The 21,374-nt window shown below is 37.8% G+C and overlaps 1 protein-coding gene across 1 annotated transcript in view; it reads right to left on the bottom strand.

Moving 5' to 3' along the window:
* The window catches only part of PPA1 (inorganic pyrophosphatase 1), a 36,618-nt gene that overhangs the window by 7,676 nt on the left and 7,568 nt on the right, over nt 1–21,374 (bottom strand). The window contains exons 3-6 of the mRNA XM_061197506.1: nt 15,507–15,560; nt 14,308–14,427; nt 12,062–12,148; nt 4,763–4,889 (exon numbers count right to left, since the gene is read on the bottom strand). Coding sequence (XP_061053489.1) covers nt 4,763–4,889; nt 12,062–12,148; nt 14,308–14,427; nt 15,507–15,560 — 388 coding nt within the window. The remainder of the gene's footprint in view (nt 1–4,762; nt 4,890–12,061; nt 12,149–14,307; nt 14,428–15,506; nt 15,561–21,374) is intronic.

The raw sequence follows: 21,374 nt of genomic DNA, 5'->3' as shown, positions 1-21,374 counted from the left end.
AGAGCTACGGGATGGATTATCAAAAACTTTCAAGACAATGTTAGAGCGAACACCTTGTTGAGAAGAGAACACATACACACATTAAAAGGAAATCATCGGGGCTTCCCTGGTGGCGCAGTGGTCAAGAATCCGCCTGCCAATGCAGGGGACACAGGTTTGAGCCCTGATCTGGGAAGATCCCACATGCCGCAGAGCAACTAAGCCCATGCACCACAACTACTGAGCCTGCGCCCTAGAGCCCTTGAGCCACAACTACTGAAGCCTGTGTGCCTAGAGCCCATGCTCCGCAACAAGAGTAGCCACCACAGTGAGAAGCCTGGGCACTGCAGCGAAGAGTAGCCCCCACTCGCCTCAACTAGAGAAAGCCCGCAAAGCAACTAAGACCCAACGCAGCCAAAAATAAATTAAATAAATAAATAAATAAATAAAAGGAAATCATCTAGTGTCTTAAAATAGCTCTGGCATTAAGTATACTAAGAGAACAATCAGTACCATAGTGACTCCTATTAGATAAGAGAAGGGAGAAATAACTGGCAGCTACATAATGAGAATAGTTTGGCAGGTGTACATAATTTCTAAGAGACGGACAGAAGATACCAAAAGACAGGTTGAGGCTGTATTCGAGGATCACACCCAAATTACATACAAAAAGACAAGAAAAATGCATTACACATATTCATTGATAGGTTACATATTAAATGTGAATAGGCTTTTCTCACTCTACAGTATAGGCATTCAGTATCACAATACTTTAGTTCTGGCCAACAAAAAAAAGTGTCCTGTGTAAAAAAACTTTTAAAAGTTTCTGTACAGCCATTAACAGTGCCTAGCCTCAATGTCATCAAACTCAAGTTTAAATGACTGAACTGCTTCTCCATGCAAACAAATATTAGATACATGTGCAAAAAAAAAAAAAAAATCCATCAGGAAAATTGTAATTGGAAGGAGGGATACATTCAACAACAGCTTATTTATATTTCTATAAAATAACTTTGCTTAAGCCCAGTTTATAATCTACATAGTTAAAGAATACCATGCATTTTATTATCAGGGTACCACTAAAAGTATGGAAAGGTTACAAAGTGAACTGGGAAATGTTTAAACACTGATAAATTTCAAGGAACTTAGAATTCATATAAAACGTATCACCTGATACAGAAATAGTTTGAAAATCCAGAAATCCAAAATACAAATGTAGGGTATCTTCCAACAAATTTTCCATCCAGTTCTATTCCTTAGGAATACCAACTGGGTGTCCGACAATTCAATTCAATAATGACACTATCTAACTGGAGTTAGCATCAGGTCCCACAGTCAGAACGTTCAGTTCCACAAGACTGATCCCACTTCAGACGCTGGTCGCAAGTCCCTGGCCACCCACACTTCTGACCAACAGCTATAAATCAGAGTTCCCTACAACTCTCTCCTCAGGTTTGATAATTTGCGAGAAAGACTCACAAAACTCAAGAAAACACTGTGCTATGTTTACTGGTTTAGTATAAAGGATACAACTCAGGAACAGTCCAATGGAGGAGATGCATAGGGCACGGTATGCGGGGTGCATAGTTTCCATGCCCTCTGGTGGGGAGGCGTGCCACCCTCCCAGCAATTCAGTGTGTTCACCAACTTACAAGTGCTCTACATCTCGTGACTCCAGACTTTTTATGGCGCCTCCCCTCCCGATCCCAGAGGTCAGTGGTTGGGGCTGGAGGTTCCCACCCTCTAATCATTCAGTTTTTCTGTTGACTGAACTGGTCTGAGGCTAGCTAGGGGCCCCACCGTAAGTCACCTTATTAGCATAAACTCAGGGGTGATGAAAGGGGCTCATTATGAATAAAAAAGACACTCGGCACTCAGGAAAGTCCAAGTGTTTTAGGAGTTCCTTGCCAGGAACTGGAGAAAAAGATCAAACATATTTTTGTATTATATTGCAGCAAGGAAAAATATAAGAGTTGATTAACTCACTGACTGTGAACCAGGTACTGAAAGGTATGCTGGATCCTGACTAGGGAACCGTGAACACCAGACCCAGAGGAAAAAAGTAGGAAAAAAGAACTCAGTCAATTTTTGTTCCTCCAGTTGTACATTATACACATACAGACAAAGCCAGTGGTCTCCAGAGCTCCCTGAACTGCCTCCTAATGCCACATCAAGATCCTACCAAAGACAAGGACTTCCCTGGCAGTCCAGTGGTTAGGACTCTGCTTTCATTGCCAAGGGCCCGGGTTCACTCCCTGGTCAGGGAACTAAGATCCCACAAACCACATGGCAAAAAACCCCACAAAAAACAACACCAGGATTAAAATATAAAAATAGCCCCCCCAAAAGTCATTGAATTTCACAACAAAATAAATTAAAAAAAAAAAAAGATCCTACCAAAGACAGCACCAATTCTGTGCTGTTCCCTGGGTTCAGCCTCTAACCAGCCCGCAACCATGAGCATAAAATGCTCAATTTCCTGATGCCCACAACTGAGGCAGAAGGGTTACTGGCCGTCGTGGGCCCACAATAACAAAGGGGATCAACATGGCCAACTTGGTTGCTTTACTGGGTAGGCCATCCTCTTCCATGGCTCTGTGTGTATCCCTCCCAAAGTTGTGGCTTGTCAAGAGTTCTACTCTTAGTTCTACCTAATACTCTTCCAGTTATAACTGATGACGGACATTGCCTTAGGTTGACATTTAAGGAAAGCTGCATACTGCTTGCATCATGGGGCCAGCCCCCCAGAGAAAATTTTAGGGTCCTAATAACCTCTACTGCAGGGAAATGACACCCAGAAAATTGTGCTGATGTAATGATGGCGTGGCTTCATTAACTGTGGCCAAAGCACGCTCTTTAGCATGTGCACTCTTGTGTAAACAGCACATGTGAAAATGGACACACAGTCCTACATTTAGAATCAGAGGTAAATGTAGGAATGCATTCTCATTGTACAAAATTTAGTCAATACAGAAGTATCTGAAACAAAGTCAGACTCTTTTCATCTTTCTTCCCATTGTACTATTAAAGGTTGGTGTTGAGTCCTTTTTAAATGAGTTTACATATAAATTTGCATATATTTAAATATATGAGATTGTACTCTGTAAAACAGCAGAAAGAAATAATGTAAGAGCTATATTTATAAAATTCTTAGAAGGAAACGTAATTAAATCTTTGTGACCTTGGATTAGGCAATGGTTTCTTAGATAATGATACCAAAAGCACAAGCAATAAAAAAATAGACTACATCAAAACGAAAAACTTGAGTGTTTCAAAGGATACCATTAAGAAAATGAAAGGACAAATCCACAAAATGGAAGAAAATACAGACAAATCATATATCTGATAAAGGTTTAGTATCCAAAACATATAAGTACTCTTATAACTCAAAAATAAAAAGACACACCCCACTAGAAGGGTTATAATTTAAAAAGATAAATAACAACTAGTGCTGGCAAAGAAGTAGAAAAACTGGAACCTTATGCACTGCTGGCAGGACTGTAAGATGGTGCAGCCGCTTTGGAAAAAAGTTTGGCAGTTCCTCAAGAGGCTAAACATAAGGGTTACCATATGACTCAGGAACTCCACTCCTAGGTATATACACCCAAGAGGATTAAAAACACGCGTCCACACAAAAACTTGTACAGGAATGTTCATAGCAGCTGCATTATTCCTAATAGCCAAAAACAACCCAAATGTCCATCAACAGATGAATGGATAAACAAAATGTGATATATATCTATATAATAGAATATAACTCAGCCATTAAAAAAATGAGTACTGATACATGCTACAACATGGATGAACCTAGAAAACCTTATGCTAAGTAAAAGAAACCTGACACAAAAAGGCCACATATTTTACAATTCCATGTATATGAAATATCCAGAATAGGCAAATTCATAGACACAGAAAGCAGATTACTGGTTGTCGGGTCCTGGGAGGAAGAGGGAACAGGGAGTGACTACTTAAAGGTACAGAGTTTCTCTTTGGGGTGATGTAAATGTTCTAGAATGAGATAAGTGGTGAGTTGCACAACATTGTGAATGCACTAAATGCCACTGAATTGTACACTTTAAAATAGTTCAAATGGTGAATTTTATGTTATGTTAATTTTACCACCGAAAAAAAAAAGGGAATGAAGTACTGATACACGTTACAATGTGGATGAACCTTGAAACCAGTATTCTAACTGAAAGAAGCTGGATATCATGCGACCCCATTTATGTGAAATTTTCAGAATAGGCAAATCCATAAAGACAGACAATAGACTGGTAGTTGTCAGGGACTGAGCGATGTGGGGATAGGGGGTGACTGCTAATGGATATGGGGCTTCCTGTCAGAGTGGTGAAAATGTTCTGGAATTAGACAGTGGTGATGGTTAACAGACTAGTGTATGTATCAAAAACCATAGAACTGTACACTTTAAAATGGTGAATTTTATGGCATGTGGATTATATCTCAGTTTTCAAATTTTTAAAAATAAATAAGTAGAGCAACTAAGTGTTAGCATGTGGGGAAGGAAAGAAGAAAACAGGAAATACAAACTACCAGATTTTTAATACAAACTACCAGATTTTTTCTTTCCTGGAATGAAGGAGAAAGTTTACTTAGTTAACCACAGAAGTTCAGTAGTAGAAATAACAATGCTTTGTCAAATGTTTTGCTCCTCCATTCTTTCACAGTTTGAAGGCATGGGCTTACAACTCTGTCATTACAGGTTAAGTTTGGTGCTGGGTAAGATTTAGGTATAAAGACTTCAGACCCTACAAATATTTCTTACCATTATAATTGGCTGCATCAGGATCATCCACATTAATGGCAATGACTTTCCAGTCGGTTTCCCCTTCATCGATCATAGCCAGTATGCCCAGAACTTTCACCCTGATTATTTCCCCTCTTGCACATACCTGAAAGTCAAAAAACCACAGCCAGGTCAATACTACAGAATGAAACTTTGGAAGAAAAGTTTTACTTGGTGGATAATAGGAAATGAGGAAGATGCCAAATTTCTGCAAACTTAAGATTGTTCTTTAAGCAATTTTTAAAAAGCTAGGAGGGACCTTCAAGATGGCAGAGGAGGAAGATGTGGAGATCCACCTTCCTCCCCACAAATACATCAAAAATACATCTACATGTGGAACAACTCCTACAGAACACCTACTGAATGCTGGCAGAAGACCTCAGACTTCCCAAAAGGGTCTTGGTGCTCCAGCCAGGTGTCAGGCCTGAGCCTCTGAGGTGGGAGAGCTGAGTTCAGGACATTGGACCACCAGAGGCCTCCTGGCCCCACGTAATATCAATCGGCAAAAGCTCTCCCAGAGATCTCCGTCTCAAAGCTAAGACCCAGCTCCACTCAATGACCAGCAAGCTCCAGTGCTGGACACCCCATGACAAACAACTAGCAAGACAGGAACACAACCCCACCCATTAGCAGAGAGGCTGCCTAAAATCATACTAAGTTCACAGACACCCCAAAACACACCACCAGATGCGGTCCTGCCCACCAGAAAGACAAGGTCCAGCCTCATCCACCAGAATACAGGCACCAGTCCCCTCCACCAGGAAGCCTACACAAGCCACTGAACCAACCTTACCCACTGGGCGCAGACACCAAAAACAACGGGAACTACGAACCTGCAGCCTGTGAAAAGGAGACCCCAAACACAGTAAGTTAAGCAAAATGAGAAGACAGAGAAATACGCAGCAGATGAAGGAGGAAGGTAAAAACCCACCAGACCAAACAAATGAAGAGGAAATAGGCAGTCTACCTGAAAAAGAATTCAGAGTGATGACAGTAAAGATGATCCAAAATCTTGGAAATAGAATGGAGAAAATACAAGAAATGTTTAACAAGGACCTAGAAGAACTAAAGAGCAAACAAACAATGACAAACAACACAATAAATGAAATTAAAAATTCTCTAGAAGGAGTCAATAGCAGAATAACGGAGGCAGAAGAACGAATAAGTGACCTGGAAGATAAAATAGTGGAAGTAACTACCGCAGAGCAGAATAAAGAAGAAAGAATGAAAAGAATTGAGGACAGTTTCAGAGACCTCTGGGACAACATTAAATGCACCAACATTCGAATTATAGGGGTCCCAGAAGAAGAAGAAAAAAAAAGAAAGGGACTGAGAAAATATTTGAAGAGATTATAGTTGAAAATTTCCCTAATATGAGAAAGGAGATAGTCAATCAAGTCCAGGAAGCACAGAGAGTCCCATACAGGATAAATCCAAGGAGAAACACACCAAGACACATATTAATCAAACTATCAAAAATTAAATACAAAGAAAAAATATTAAAAGCAGCAAGGGAGGGCTCCTCTGGTGGTGTAGTGGTTAAGAATCCGCCTGCCAATGCAGGAGACACGGGTTCGAGCCCTGGTCCGGGAAGATCTCACATGCTGCAGAGCAACTAAGCCCGTGCACCACAACTACTGAGCCTGCGCTCTAGAGCCTTCGAGCCACAGCTACTGAAGCCCGTGTGCCTACAGCCCATGCTCCGCAACACGAGAAGCCACCACAGTGAGAATCCCGTGCACCGCAACGAAGACACGATGCAGCCCAAAATAAATAAATAAATAAATTTATTTATTTAAAAAAAAAGCAGCAAGGGAAAAGCAACAAATAACATACAAAGAAATCCCCATAAGGTTAACAGCTGATCTTTCAGCAGAAACTCTGCAAACCAGAAGGGAGTGGCAGGACACATTTAAAGTGATGAAAGGGAAAAACCTACAACCAGGATTACTCTACCAAGCAAGGATCTCATCCAGATTCGACGGAGAAATTAAAACCTTTACAGACAAGCAAAAGCTAAGAGAATTCAGCACCACCAAACCAGCTTTACAACAAATGCTAAAGGAACTTCTCTAGGCAGGAAACACAAGAGAAGGAAAAGACCTACAATAACAAACCCAAAAGAATTAAGAAAATGGAAATAGGAACATACATATGGATAATTACGTTAAATGTAAATGGATTAAATGCTCCAACCAAAAGACATAGACTGGCTGAATGGATACAAAAACAAGACCCGTATGTATGCTGTCTGCAAGAGACCCATTTCAGACCTAGGGTCATATACAGACTGAAAGTGAGTGGATGGAAAAAGATATTCCATGCAAATGGAAATCAAAAGAAAGCTGGAGGAGCAATTCTCATATCAGACAAAACAGACTTTAAAATAAAGACTATTACAAGAGACGAAGAAGGATACTACATAATGATCAAGGGATCAGACCAAGAGGATATAACAATTGTAAATATTTATGCACCCAACGTAGAAGCACCTCAATACATAAGGCAAATGCTAACAGCCATAAAAGGGGAAATCGACAGTAACACAATAATAGTAGGGGACTTTAACACCCCACTTTCACCAATGGACAGATCAACCAAAATGAAAATAAATAAGGAAATACAAGCTTTAAATGATACATTAAACAAGATGGACTTAACTGATATTTATAGGACTTTCCATCCAAAAACAACAGAATACACTTTCTTCTCAAGTGTTCACAGAAGATTCTCCAGGATAGATCATATCTTGGGTTACAAATCAAGCCTTGGTAAATTTAAGAAAATTGAAAATGTATCAAGTACCTTTTCCAACCACAACGCTGTGAGACTGGATACCAATTACAGGAAAAAAACTGTAAAAAATACAAACACATGGAGGCTAAACAATATGCTACTAAATAACCAAGAAATCACTGAAGAAATCAAAGAGGAAATAAAAAAATACCTAGAAACAAATGACAATGAAAACACGATGACCCAAAACCTATGCAATGCAGCAAAAGCAGTTCTAAGAGGGAAGTTTATAGCAATACAATCCTACCTCAAGAAACAAGAAAAATCTCAAATAAACAACCTAACCTTACACCTAAAGCAATTAGAGAAAGAAGAACAAAAAAACCCCCAAAGTTAGCAGAAGGAAAGAAATCATAAAGATCAGATCAGAAATAAATGAAAAAGAAATGAAGGAAACGATAGCAAAGATCAATAAAACTAAAAGCTGGTTCTTTGAGAAGATAAACAAAATTGATAAACCATTAGCCAGACTCATCAAGAAAAAAAGGGAGAAGACTCAAATCAACAGAATTAGAAGTAACAACTGACACTGCAGAAATACAAAGGATCATGAGAGATTACTACAAGCAACTATATGCCAATAAAATGGACAACCTGGAAGAAATGGACAAATTCTTAGAAAAGCACAACCTTCTGATACTGAACTAGGAAGAAATAGAAAATATAAACAGACCAATCACAAGCACTGAAATTGAAACCGTGATTAAAAATCTTCCAACAAACAAAAGCCCAGGACCAGATGGCTTCACAGGCGAATTCTATCAAACATTTAGAGAAGAGCTAACACCTATCCTTCTCAAACTCTTCAAAAATATAGCAGAGGGTGGAACACTCCCAAACTCATTCTACAAGGCCACCATCACTCTGATACCAAAACCAGACAAACATGTCACAAAGAAAGAAAACTACAGGTCAATATCACTGATGAACATAGATGCAAAAATCCTCAACAAAATACTAGCAAAAAGAATCCAGCAGCACATTAAAAGGATCATACACCATGACCAAGTGGGGTTTATCCCAGGAATGCAAGGATTCTTCAATATACGCAAATCAGTCAATGTGATACACCATATTAACAAACTGAAGGATAAAAACCATATGATAATCTCAATAGATGCAGAAAAACCTTTTGACAAAATTCAACACTCATTTATGATAAAAACCCTCCAGAAAGTAGGCATAGAGGGAACTTACCTCAACATAATAAAGGCCATATATGACAAAGCCACAGCCAACATCGTTCTCAATGGTGAAAAACTGAAACCATTTCCACTAAGATCAGGAACAAGACAAGGTTGCCCACTCTCACCACTATTATTCAACATAGTTTTGGAAGTTTTAGCCACAGCAATCAGAGAAGAAAAAGAAATAAAAGGAATCCAAACCGGAAAAGAAGAAGTAAAGCTGTCACTGCTTGCAGATGACATGATACTATACATAGAGAATCCTAAAGATGTTACCAGAAAACTACTAGAGCTAATCAATGAATTTGGGAAAGTAGCAGGATACAAAATTAATGCACAGAAATCTCTTGCATTCCTGTACACTAATGATGAAAAATATGAAAAAGAAATTAAGGAAACACTCCCATTTACCATTGCAACAAAAAGGATAAAATACCTAGGAATAACCCTACCTAAGGAGACAAACGACCTGTATGCAGAAAACTATAAGACACTGATGAAAGAAATTAAAGATGATACAAACAGATGGACAGATAGACCATGTTCCTGGATTGGAAGAATCAACATTGTGAAAATGACTATACTACCCAAAGCAATCTACAGATTCAATGCAATCCCTATCAAACTACCAATGGCATTTTTCACAGAACTAGAACAAAAAATTTCACAATTTGTATGGAAACACAAAAGACCCCGAATAGCCAAAGCAATCTTGAGAAAGAAAAACAGAGCTGGAGGAATCAGGCTCCTGGACTTCAGACTATACTACAAAGCTACAGTAATCAAGACAGTATGGTACTGGCACAAAAACAGAAATATAGATCAGTGGAACAGGATAGAAAGCCCAGAGACAAACCCACGCACATATGGTCACCTTATCTTTGATAAAGGAGGCAAGAATATACAATAGAGAAAAGACAGCCTCTTCAATAAGTGGTGCTGGGAAAACTAGACAGCTACATGTAAAAGAATGAAATTAGGGGGCTTCCCTGGTGGCGCAGTGGTTGAGAATCTGCCTGCCAATGCAGGGGACATGGGTTCGAGCCCTGGTCTGGGAAGATCCCACATGCCGCGGAGCAACTAGGCCCGTGAGCCACAATTACTGAGCCTGCGCATCTGGAGCCTGTGCTCCGCAACAAGAGAGGCCACGATACTGAGAGGCCCGCGCACCGCGATGAAGAGTGGCCCCCACTTGCCGCAACTAGAGAAAGCCCTCACACAGAAACGAAGACCCAACACAGCCATAAATAAATAAATAAATGAACCCAAAGTTTAAAAAAAAAAAGAATGAAATTAGAACATTCCCTAACACCATACACAAAAAAAAACTCAAAATGGATTAAAGACCTAAATGTAAGGCCAGATACTATAAAACTCTTAGAGGAAAACATAGGCAGAACACTCTATGACATAAATCACAGCAAGATCCTTTTTGACCCACCTCCTAGAGAAATGGAAATAAAAACAAAAATAAATGGGACCTAATGAAACTTAAAAGCTTTTGCACAGCAAAGGAAACCTTAACAAGACGAAAAGACAACCCTCTGAATGGGAGAAAATATTTGCAAATGAAGCAGCTGACAAAGGATTAACCTCCAAAATATACAAGCAGCTCATGCATCTCAATATCAAAAAAACAAACAACCCAATCCAAAAATGGGCAGAAGACCTAAATAGACATTTCTCCAAAGATATACAGATTGCCAACAAACACATGAAAGGATGCTCAACGTCACTAATCATTAGAGAAATGCAAGTCAAAACTACCATGAGGTATCATCTCACACCGGTCAGAATGGCCATCATCAAAAAATCTACAAACAATAAATGCACTGTTGGTGGGAATGTAAATTGATACAGCCACTACAGAGAACAGTATGGAGGTTCCTTTAAAAACTAAAAATAGAACTACCATATGACCCAGCAATCCCACTACTGGGCATATATCCTGAGAAAATCATAATTCAAAAAGAGTCATGTACCACAATGTTCACTGCAGCACTATTTACAATAGCCAGGACATGGAAGCAACCTAAGTGTCCATCAACAGATGAATGGATAAAGAAGATGTGGCACATATATACAATGGAATATTACTCAGCCATAAAAAGAAATGAAATTGAGTTATTTGTAGTGAGGTGGATGGACCTAGAGTCTGTCATACAGAGTGAAGTAAGTCAGAAAGAGAAAAACAAATACCGTATGCTAACACATATATATGGAATCTAAAAAAAAAAAAAAAAAAGGTTCTGAAGAACCCTTGGGCAGGACAGTAATAAAGATGCAGACGTAGAGAATGGACTTGAGGACACGGGGAGGGGGAAGGGTAAGCTGAGACGAAGTGAGAGAGTGGCATTGACATGTATACACTACCGAATGTAAAACAGATAGCTAGTGGGAACCAGCTGCATAGCACAGGGAGATCAGCTTGGTGCTTTGTGACCACCTAGAGGGGTGGGATAGGGAGGGAGGGAGGGAGACTCAAGAGGGAGGGGATATGGGGATATAAGTATACATATAGATGATTCACATTGTTATACAGCAGAAACTACAACAATGTAAAGCAATTATACTCCAATAAAGATGTTAAAAAAAAAAAGCTAAACAAGTGTCCATTAGTCCCATCAGAATTGAGGGTAATTAATGTTTTTTAAACTGTCATCGATTGTGCTGAAGAATAAGTCCTCCATAATTTATTTCAAATACCTATTTTAATGTACTTTCTTTACCTTTTATTTTATAGAAGTCACTGAGTTAGGCAAGTCATACAATATGCCTGAACTTGATGACTTAAGCAACTGAATGACAACTTTCTTTTCAGTCACTTAATATTTTCTTGAGCCTGGGAAAGATCATAAAGAAAATAACTATAGTCAGAATCTTAGAGCAACCCTACTTGAGAGAGGAATCCCTACCATAAATCTCCAACTCATGAGGTTACCTGGTTTGGGCCAATTCACTGGTCACTCCAAATCCTTAGGCAAGGTTTGCCTTGTTGCCTCCTGGTAGCCTTCATCTATTGACTACTCATCTGCCTTCTAAAGCAATGCAGAACATGTCCAGTTCTTCCACACACATGCATACAATACACATTTTTTTCTAGGCTAGGTTTAAATGTACAAATTATAATGTAGAAATGCTTAGAATGGAATGGAAGCTTTTGTCACCCAAAGAGACCCATCATTACTTCACTAATATTCATATATTTTATTTACAATATTTTTAAAAGTATGAAGTTTGTATATTTCATTGATATCGTCTCAACTCTACAGAAAAATATTTCAGATTCCGTTACCTTGCTTCCAATTTCACACACATCAATTGGGTCATTGTCACCACAGCAGCCGGTGTGTTCATCATTGTGTCTTGGGTCTTCCCAAGTCTAAAAAAAAAAATAAGACACAGTATATCATTCCTGTATATGCTAATGACAAAGTGGATCATGTTGGCATTAAAAGATAACATCCCACGATCTTTCTGCAAAAATATGAATCTTCAGCTATTTATTCTCATTAAAAAGAATTCTTTTTTTTTTTTAAAAGAATTCTTTATTCACGTCTAAGAATCTTAACTACACACAATAATCTTAACTAAACGCTGGGCTCCTATTAAGCGCATAATGCGGAACTAAATTTAATCTTTAAAATGGATAATGATGCTATTTTAAACAAACAAAACCCAACTAGCTAATAACTGAGACAATATGCAAACACAAATGTAGACCCAGATGTTCACTTAAAAAATATAGTAAAAGAAAACTGCTTTGATGAACTTTTAGTACTTACTATCTTCTACTAACCAGATTTTCTTTAAAATAAATCTCCAAGCAGAGATGGGTAGGTGGTAATATTAAGATGGAAATGACGTGTGCTGGTGGCAAAAATGTCATCGCTGACCAGGAGCCAAGAATAAAAAGTTTAATCAGGATTTGCTGAAGCTTTAAATTGCTGGGTTTCTTCCCTGCTAAACTGCAAGACAGAGTCCTTGCAGAGCAGCTCACAGAAGAAGCGATGGCCTGTGCCTGCCAGGAAGTTCAGTTTAAAGTGTAGCTGTTGTTTTGGTTCTTTTCCCTCCCAATCTGGAACATATTTCTTGGATTTGTTTGCTTACTCAGCTGGAGTAAAGGCAGAGAGATAAAAGTAAAGGGGGAAAAGGAAGACTGGACCCAACAAAGCCAAATCCAACCTACAGAAGAGTAAGTATTTCAGCAATGTGTTCCCAGAGGGATGATATTTCAAGGCTAAATAGTGAATCAATTGAAGCGCAAGGTGAAGTGCTATAACGAAAGCAAACGACTTTGTGACTACCTAGCAAGCTAGATGGGTTTGACCTATGTTTTAGTAACTTACAGATTGTTTCACAATAGATTCCACTTAATAGACTTAATGGTTAACAAAAACAAACCATTTATCAACAGGAAGAAAATAAATTGAATATTTCATTTAAAGATCCTAAGTGCCACAGCATTAGCTTAACCAAACCAGAATTAAATATACGTTATTTACTCATAGTAGACATGATTCTAGTGATTCTTCATTCAAATATTAAATAAGAGTCTACTACACACAGGTATTGTGCTGGGGATAAATTGGTAAACAATGCAGATATCCCCCCTCCTCAAAGCTTTGACTGTTTAGGAAACAGAATCCCATTATTACTTTACCACAAAGAGCTTGGCACAAAGAAAGTAATCAGGACTATAGAGATACTAGTCAGCAGCTGTGAGAACTTACATGTGCCAGGTACTAAGTGCTTTATTCCTCAAATAGCCACACAAGCTATGTACTAGGAATATCCCAGGAGAAAATATTAACATCTCAGGGAGGAAGAAGCAGAGGCAAGTTAGATAAGCTTTCGTAGACAGTTTACATTTATTTCCAGTTTTAGTGAGGGCCACTGGTAGGTTTTAAGCAGGGACGTGATATTGAATCTGATTTAAGCTTTAGAAGGTTGCAGCTGGGACTTCCCTGGCAGTCCAGTGGTTAAGACTTTGCCTCCCAACGCAGGGGGTGCAGGTTCAACGGGGGAGTTAAGATCCCACATGCCTCCTGGCCAAAAAACCAAAACATAAAACAGAAGGAATATTGTAACAAATTCAATAAAGACTTTTTAAATGGTCCACATCAAAAAAAATCTAAAAAAAAAAAGAAAGTGGCAGACTTGGGATTTGCACCCTCATCTGTGTGGTGCCATAAGATCAGTGCTTTTAAGCACTAGTCTACACGGCCTCTCTCAATAGATACGCCACTCGTTCTGTAAAGAAAGAATTTGTGTAGTTTATAACCAGTCCATATAAAAAAATATTTCAGAAAAGAACAAACTTTCAAATGTGAATTCAAACGTTGTAAATATTTACCTTTTAGTTCATCTTGAAAATAAGTTATTTAAGGAAGTATTAAAATGAGTTAATTACCCCTTATGTTTTTATAATCTACTATAGCAAAAACTTTTTGAAGGTGTTTAAATCTTTTTTACTAACAGTAGTAGGTTAAATTTTTGTAAGCTAAAAAGTACATTTCTAGCAATTGCACAGAGACATACCTGAGGGATGGCACCATAGTTCCAGATATATCCTTTATAAGGGAACAAATTTGCAACATAACGGAGTTTTCCTTTTTTCACATCTTGTTTAATTGGGTTTAAAGGATCCTTTGTAGCAATCTGAAATAAAAAATTTCAAATCATTGTATATTTGTATGTGAAATACTATTCAAATAGGGATTTAAGGAAATGAATTATGAAATGCACTAGTTCCACTTTAATGATATATTTTTACCCCTAACACTCTTATAATTTGAAATAAGTTTCTCCATAATCAGCCTTTAAGTGGAAAACATTTGAGGTATACAGGAACTATCAAGAAGGGAAAAAGAACATTTACTAATTCCAGAAAGCAAAAATTAGCTGGAATAAATCCTAACATTTGAGAAAATATCTAACTTCAGCTTTCCTTTAAAACATTTAATATTATTCAAATATTTGACTCTCTATTACATGTGAAGTGTTGTTACTGTCAGAAAGCATTATTACGTGACAGAAAATGTTACAAATATCCATAACGAAAAGTCAAATCTATTAGGTATCATCAGAAATAAATTAACAGGGACTTCCCTGGTGGCGCAGTGGTTAAGAATCTGCCTGCCAATTCAGGGGACGTGGGTTCGAGCCCTGGTCCAGGAAGATCCCACATGCCGCGGAGCAACTAAGCCCGTGCTCCACACCTACTGAGCCCTCATGCCACAACTACTGAAGCCCACGCACCTAGAGCCTGTGCTCTGGAACAGGAGAAGCCACCGCAATGAGAAGCCCGCGCACCGCAACGAAGACCCAACGCAGCCAAAAATAAATAAATAACTAAAATTTTTTAAAAATAAATAACTTAACAAAATGTGACAAAAATTCCAATAAAATCATTTATGGCTGGAGTGACTGAAGCAAGCCTGTTGACTACATGGAGGAGTCAACAATGGAATTAAAGGGAAGAAGACAGAAGAGAAAAAGGTAATTCTAGGCTTTGGGAATGCCGGAAGGAAAGTCTGTAGCATATTTGTAAATAGTAAATGGTTGAGTTTAGTCGGAGCACAGAGAGAAGACTGGCAGGCAATGGGAGATACAGCTGGAAAATAGATTGGGACTAAAAAGAGGACAACCTTGGACATTAGTTGTTTAACCCTTGAGCAAATCGGTGCAACTAGATCAAAACTAATATCCTACATCTGACTAGCAAAGGTGAAACATACCTCCATTTTTGCATTCGACCAGCGTGGTACTTCAACCACCATGTGGAACACATCCTGAAAAACACAGAGAAGGTGAGATGGTCACAGGAGTTCATTTATTCTATTACTTCATTGAGTATGCCCCAGTCCTTCCAAAGTTAAACTGTTCATTGTATCAAATCTTTGAAGTCATGGACTTTCAACAAAATGCATCAAAAAGTAAGGCAGACTGATGGATGAAGAGATAAAGCAAATACAGCAAAATAATTATAGAATCAAAGTAGTGGGTGTATGATTGTTCACTGTATTTTTCTTTAAAGTTTTTGTTTGTTTTAATAAACATAGTAAATTTTTCATAATAAAATGTTGAGAGGGTGGGGTGGAAAGAATGTTCCTATAAAGAACGGAAACAGTTTTTTTTTTTTTTTTTTTTTTTTAATCGGAAACAGTTTTAAACATAGCAGAACTTGTATCTCTGAGGAGGGCCATCTTCAAAGCAACTGTCTCCAAAGGCTATGCATATCCTCCAGTGACAGTGCATTTACTCAAAATGTTTTTGGAACTTCTATTTCAGAGGTGGTTTGTAAGACAAACCCCAAATCAGAAAATTTATTTGTCATACTTTAGTTTTAGCCTCAAACAAAATCAATCAGCTTGATTACCCACATTATTCTCCCAATTAGGCTGTTTTTAAAAATCAGGTACTCCTCAAAAAGACAAGAAGTTTGATACTGAAGATAAAATATTATGTTCCAAAAATATTTTAACCAATGGCAGTTCTATTGTAATTAGTTTACAGCCTTAAATTGACTAATTGAAATTGGATGACATACTAAAAAATTCTCAGATGCTTACTGCTTAAAAACCCAATTAATGAAAAATCACACTTTGTCATCTCCTTTGCACACCAGAGTCAAATACCAAGTTGAAATACATTTTGTAATTAAAACTGAGCTTTAAATAGTCAGAAAATTATTTTTGCCAAGGAATAAAACTAAGTTCAGTTTTTCAGTTTAAAACCTCTACAAAGGGCACACATGAAGCCAACTCTGCCATTACTTTTATAAAATGCATATTTTAAACAATTGATTTAAAATGAAAATCACTTAGTTACACACTTGTTAGAATTACTTCTTTGCCACTTTGCATCAAAAAACAGGGACTGATAAGCTATTGAATACAAGGGAATAAGTCAAAGGTTTCCAGACAATAATTAGCTTGTTGCTATTTTAGCCAAGCAGAAAGCTCCACAGATTTGCATTCAAGAGGCTAAAACTTCTGTCACTTACTGAGGGAGACTATAGTATTCCATAGTTTCTGCTCCAAGCCTCCTGACATCTGCCTACTCCATACAACATAAAAACCACAATGAATGAAGACATTGTTTAAATCCAGGACTGAATAAACTGCTCTATCCCTGTAAAGTCATAACTGGGTGGTTTTAGAAAAAGTAACACATTGTTCATGGGTAGGAAACCTCAGACCCAATCTTCCATTACATTTCATTCTACTCACTGTAAGCGAGACCTGTGTCTATCTAGCACCACCCCTACGCCTCAGGTGTTAAAATGAAAGATCTGCACGTCCACCAACAAGTCAGAACTTAAAAGGGTACAGCAGTAATACCCTAAAGGTCCACAAGATAGAGCTGTTACTACATGAAAGGTCACCTGAGAAGAGAAAACCAAGGAAACTGGCTAGTTTTTTAAAAGAAAATATTACCAAATGAATAAATTGCCTCAAGAAAAAAAGTAGCAAATAAAGCTAAAGTCACTGATTCAAAGTTTGGAAACTATACTGAACACTTTAATGGAATTAAATGATAAATACATAGAGATCCTCAAAAACCACATTACCTAATATTACAAACCTACGTAACTAATAGGAGAGCAGAAGAAAAGAAAAGAAAGAGAAAGAGAAGGAGAAAGAACCAACATTACAGGAAAGAAAACATCTTTCAGGAAAAGACTCTACTGCAAACAGAAGAACTCCGAAAGCCTGAGGGTTTGGTACTTTTTAGAAATTAGCTGGGCCAAAAATAGCACGGAGTATCCTGCAAGGAGCCTCAGAGACAATTCATTCATTTTTGCCAACATATATTTATTGAGCACCACTGTTTCGTGCCAGATACTAGCAGTGAACAGAATTAAAGCTCTTTTAACTCCCTAAGAGTTGGATCGCCAAACCAGGTCATTTCAGCTTGCAGGCCTCAGGCTGTAGCCTGGGGTCCACAAATCTAGGTGAGGGACTAGTCTGTAAAATGAATGTTTAGCATATTTTCAAGTGTATGTAGATACCGTAGTGATTACTGGATCTTTTTTAAAATTAATTAATTAATTAATTAATTATTTTTGGCTGGTTGGGTCTTCGTTGCTGCGCGCGGGCGTTCTCTAGTTGTGGCGAGTGGGGGCTACTCTTCATTGCGGTGCGCAGGCTTCTCATGGCGGTGGCTTCTCTTGTTGTGGAGCACGGGCTCTAGAGTGCAAGCTCATTAGTTGTGGCGCACGGGCTTAGTTGCTCCGCAGCATGTGGGATCTTCCCAGACCAGGGATCGAACCCATGTCCCCTGCATTGGCAGGCAGATTCTTAACCACTGTGCCACTGGGGAAGTCCCTGTATCTTTTTTTAAAGCAATGAATGTGTAGTAATTTTGTCACTACTTTCCCCATCAATCATTATCAAAACAGAGGGTTTTTTTTGGATTATTTTGATATTAAAAAGGGCGGACGTTCTTATTCTTTAGAAGGAACTACCAGTAAAGAACAGTTTATTTCTCCTAGACACCATGGCTACAATTCAGGGAGCTGCCACTAGGTACACAATGATACTTAGGATTTTCAGGGCAACTGACATGAGAATTTCAACCAATCACTCCATTGCTACTAGAAAAAAAACACTTTTACTGTTAAAACATTATGCATTCTATTTGGAACTCTTGTGCACTGTTGGTAGGAATGTAAAATGGTATAACCACTGTGGAAAACAGTATGGTGGTTCCTCAAAAAATTAAAAATAGAATTACCATATGATCCAACAATTCCACTTCTGGGTATATACCCCCCAAAATTGAAAGCAGGGTCTTGAAGAGATATCTGTACACCCATGTTCATGGCAGCATTATTCAAAATAGCTAAAATGCAGAAGCAACCCAAGTGTCCATCAAAGGATGAATGGATATGCAAAATGTGGTATGTACATACAATGGAATATTATTCAGCCTTAAAAAGGAAATTCTGACATGTGGTACAACATGGATGAACCTTGAGGACATTATGCTAAGTGAAATAAGCCAGTCACAAAAAGACAAATGACTATATGATTCCACTTACATGAGGTATCTAGAGAAGTCGAATTCATAGCGACAGAAAGCAGAATGGTGGTTGCCAGGGGATTGGGGAATTAATGTTTAATGCGTATGGAATGTAAGTTTTGCAAGATGAAAGGCGTTCTGGAGATGAAGGAGGGTGATGGTTGCACAACAATATGAATGTACTTAATACCTCCAAACTGCATACTTTAAAATAGTTAGGATGGTAGACTTTATGCTTTATGTATTTTACATTAAAAAACTGGAAAAAATTATGCATTCTAATATTTCCAATGTTTATGGCATTTAAAAGAATGAGACAAGATTTTAGGAAATTTAGTACTACCTAGTTAAAAATTCATGCCTTCTTTCTCTAATCCTAACTGGTTTAAACTATTGCTTAGCTCAATCCTGGATTTAGTGTCTTATTATTCCCATTGTTAGGACTTCTCAGAACTGTTCTCCACTTCTACTATGCTCTGGATTCTCAATCCCTGCTCTGGCACCAAGCTTTCAGCTCCCTGTTTACAGTTTCAGAGAAAGGAAGGAAGACGTTGGTATCCCTAGTAGGATGATGCTGACAAGGCTGTAGGAGGCAGGGGAAAGGCAAAGCATAGCTCTAAGCTCTGACTTCCAAAGTCAGAGACATAGCAATCAGTCTGACTTCCCAGATTTACAGTCATTTCAACAGGAAGACAAGAATGTTAATGTTATAGATGTCCAGATTCTAAGGAGATTAGAAACTTAAGTCTAAATCATAGCATTCCGTTAATCAAAAAGATTTAAAATAAAATTGTTTTACAGATAGAAGAAATATAACCTATATCTTGATCGGGCTTTTAACTTCATTGATGAAACAGGAGTATCACAGTAGTACAGTGATCATAGGTCTCATCTCCAAACTGGTTAGTTTTCTTGTGGATCAAGTCAGTAGTCTGACAAGTCATTTACTAATGAATAGGCTATGGCTACTTGGTAGGCTATTATTTCTAATATCATTAAGTACATATACAGGGAACATACTCTTAATTACATTCCATCTCTGAATCTTAGTAGTAAAGTTAAATGTGTCTTTATTGGGAGACTTATGAACACCTCATGACTTACGATCTTTTCCCAACACTGGAAGTTGACTCTTCATGTGTTTCTCTAGATAACTTCAGAAACCAAGTAAAATAAATACCAGACTTACGAAGAAATACAAAATCATCCTGATTTCACCATCCTTTCTTTTATTTTTCCATTTTGCAATAAAATTTGGAGAAAAACAATGGTGGTAGAGAGGATTTTCTTCTAAATTTATCTAGAGATTAGATATAAAGCAAGAGGCTAACAGAAAACAAGGGCAGCTTGCCTTTTTTTTTTTTTTAATCTCTAGAGTATTTTTGGAGAATAAAATTCCTATCAGAAGAGCTCATGTAGTTAGTAAGGAAATGCTCTACTCCCGTAAAGGTGCTTTTGTAAAGGTTTAGCAGATTTCATCATTTCCAAAAGTATTTTTATCCTATTAAGTGCTCACCAAGTAACACTTGGTTTTAAGTTTTGGCTTCAAAGCCAGTTCTATGATTACAGGACATATTAAGTTGTTAAAAGTAAATGGGTTCCTCCTGTGCAGTGTCAATGGGATTGTAAATTGGTGCACCATTATGGAAAACAGCATGGCAGTTCCTCAAAACACAAAATAAGAACTACCATATGATCCAGCAATCCCACTTCTGGGTATTTATCCAAAAGAAATTAAATCAGAATCTCAAAGAAATATCTGCACTGCCATGTTCACTGCAGCATTATTCACAATAGCCAAGATACGGAAACAACCTAAGTGTCCATCAATGGATGAGTGGATAAAGAAGACCTGATACATACATACACACACACACGCACACACAAACACACTGGAATATTCAGCCTTTTAAAAAAAGATAAAAGGAAACCCTGCCATTTGTGACAACACGGATGAATGTGGAAGATATTATGCTAAGTGAAATAAGTCAGACAGAGAAAGATAAATACTACATAATCTCACTTGTATGTGGAATCTAAAACAGTTGAACTTACAGAAACAGAAAGTAGAAAAATGGTTGTCAAAGGCTGGAGGGGTGGGAGAAATGGGGGGATGTTGATCAAAGGGTACAAACTTTCAGTTATAAGTGATAAGTTCTGGAAACCTAATGTACAGTATGGCTCTATGAAAGTTGCTAAGAGAGTAGATCTTAAGTGTTCTCACCATACACACAACCAAAATAAATATGTGAGGTGATAGAAGTTAACTAACGTGATTAGTGGGATCATTTCACAATGTGTACATATATCACAACATCACACTGAACACCTTAAATACAATGACTATTTGTCAATCATACCTTAATAAAGCTGAAAAATAAATTTTTAAAAAAATTTTAAAGAAAAAATAAATGGGCTCCTGACTTCTTTCAGTGAGAAGTGACAAATGTCTATTGGAGAAGCTGACACAGAAGAAATATGATGACCGAAGTTCACACTGTGTGCTTCTTATTCATTTAGAATTATAACTTCACAAAGGAAAACATGATTTATACCAACCCCCCAAAAAATTGCTCAAC

This window comes from Eubalaena glacialis, chromosome 1 (genome assembly GCF_028564815.1).
Source record: "Eubalaena glacialis isolate mEubGla1 chromosome 1, mEubGla1.1.hap2.+ XY, whole genome shotgun sequence".
NCBI lineage: Eukaryota > Metazoa > Chordata > Mammalia > Artiodactyla > Balaenidae > Eubalaena > Eubalaena glacialis.
Note: the sequence above shows the minus strand (reverse complement) of the source record. Positions and strands in the feature narration are given on the sequence as shown.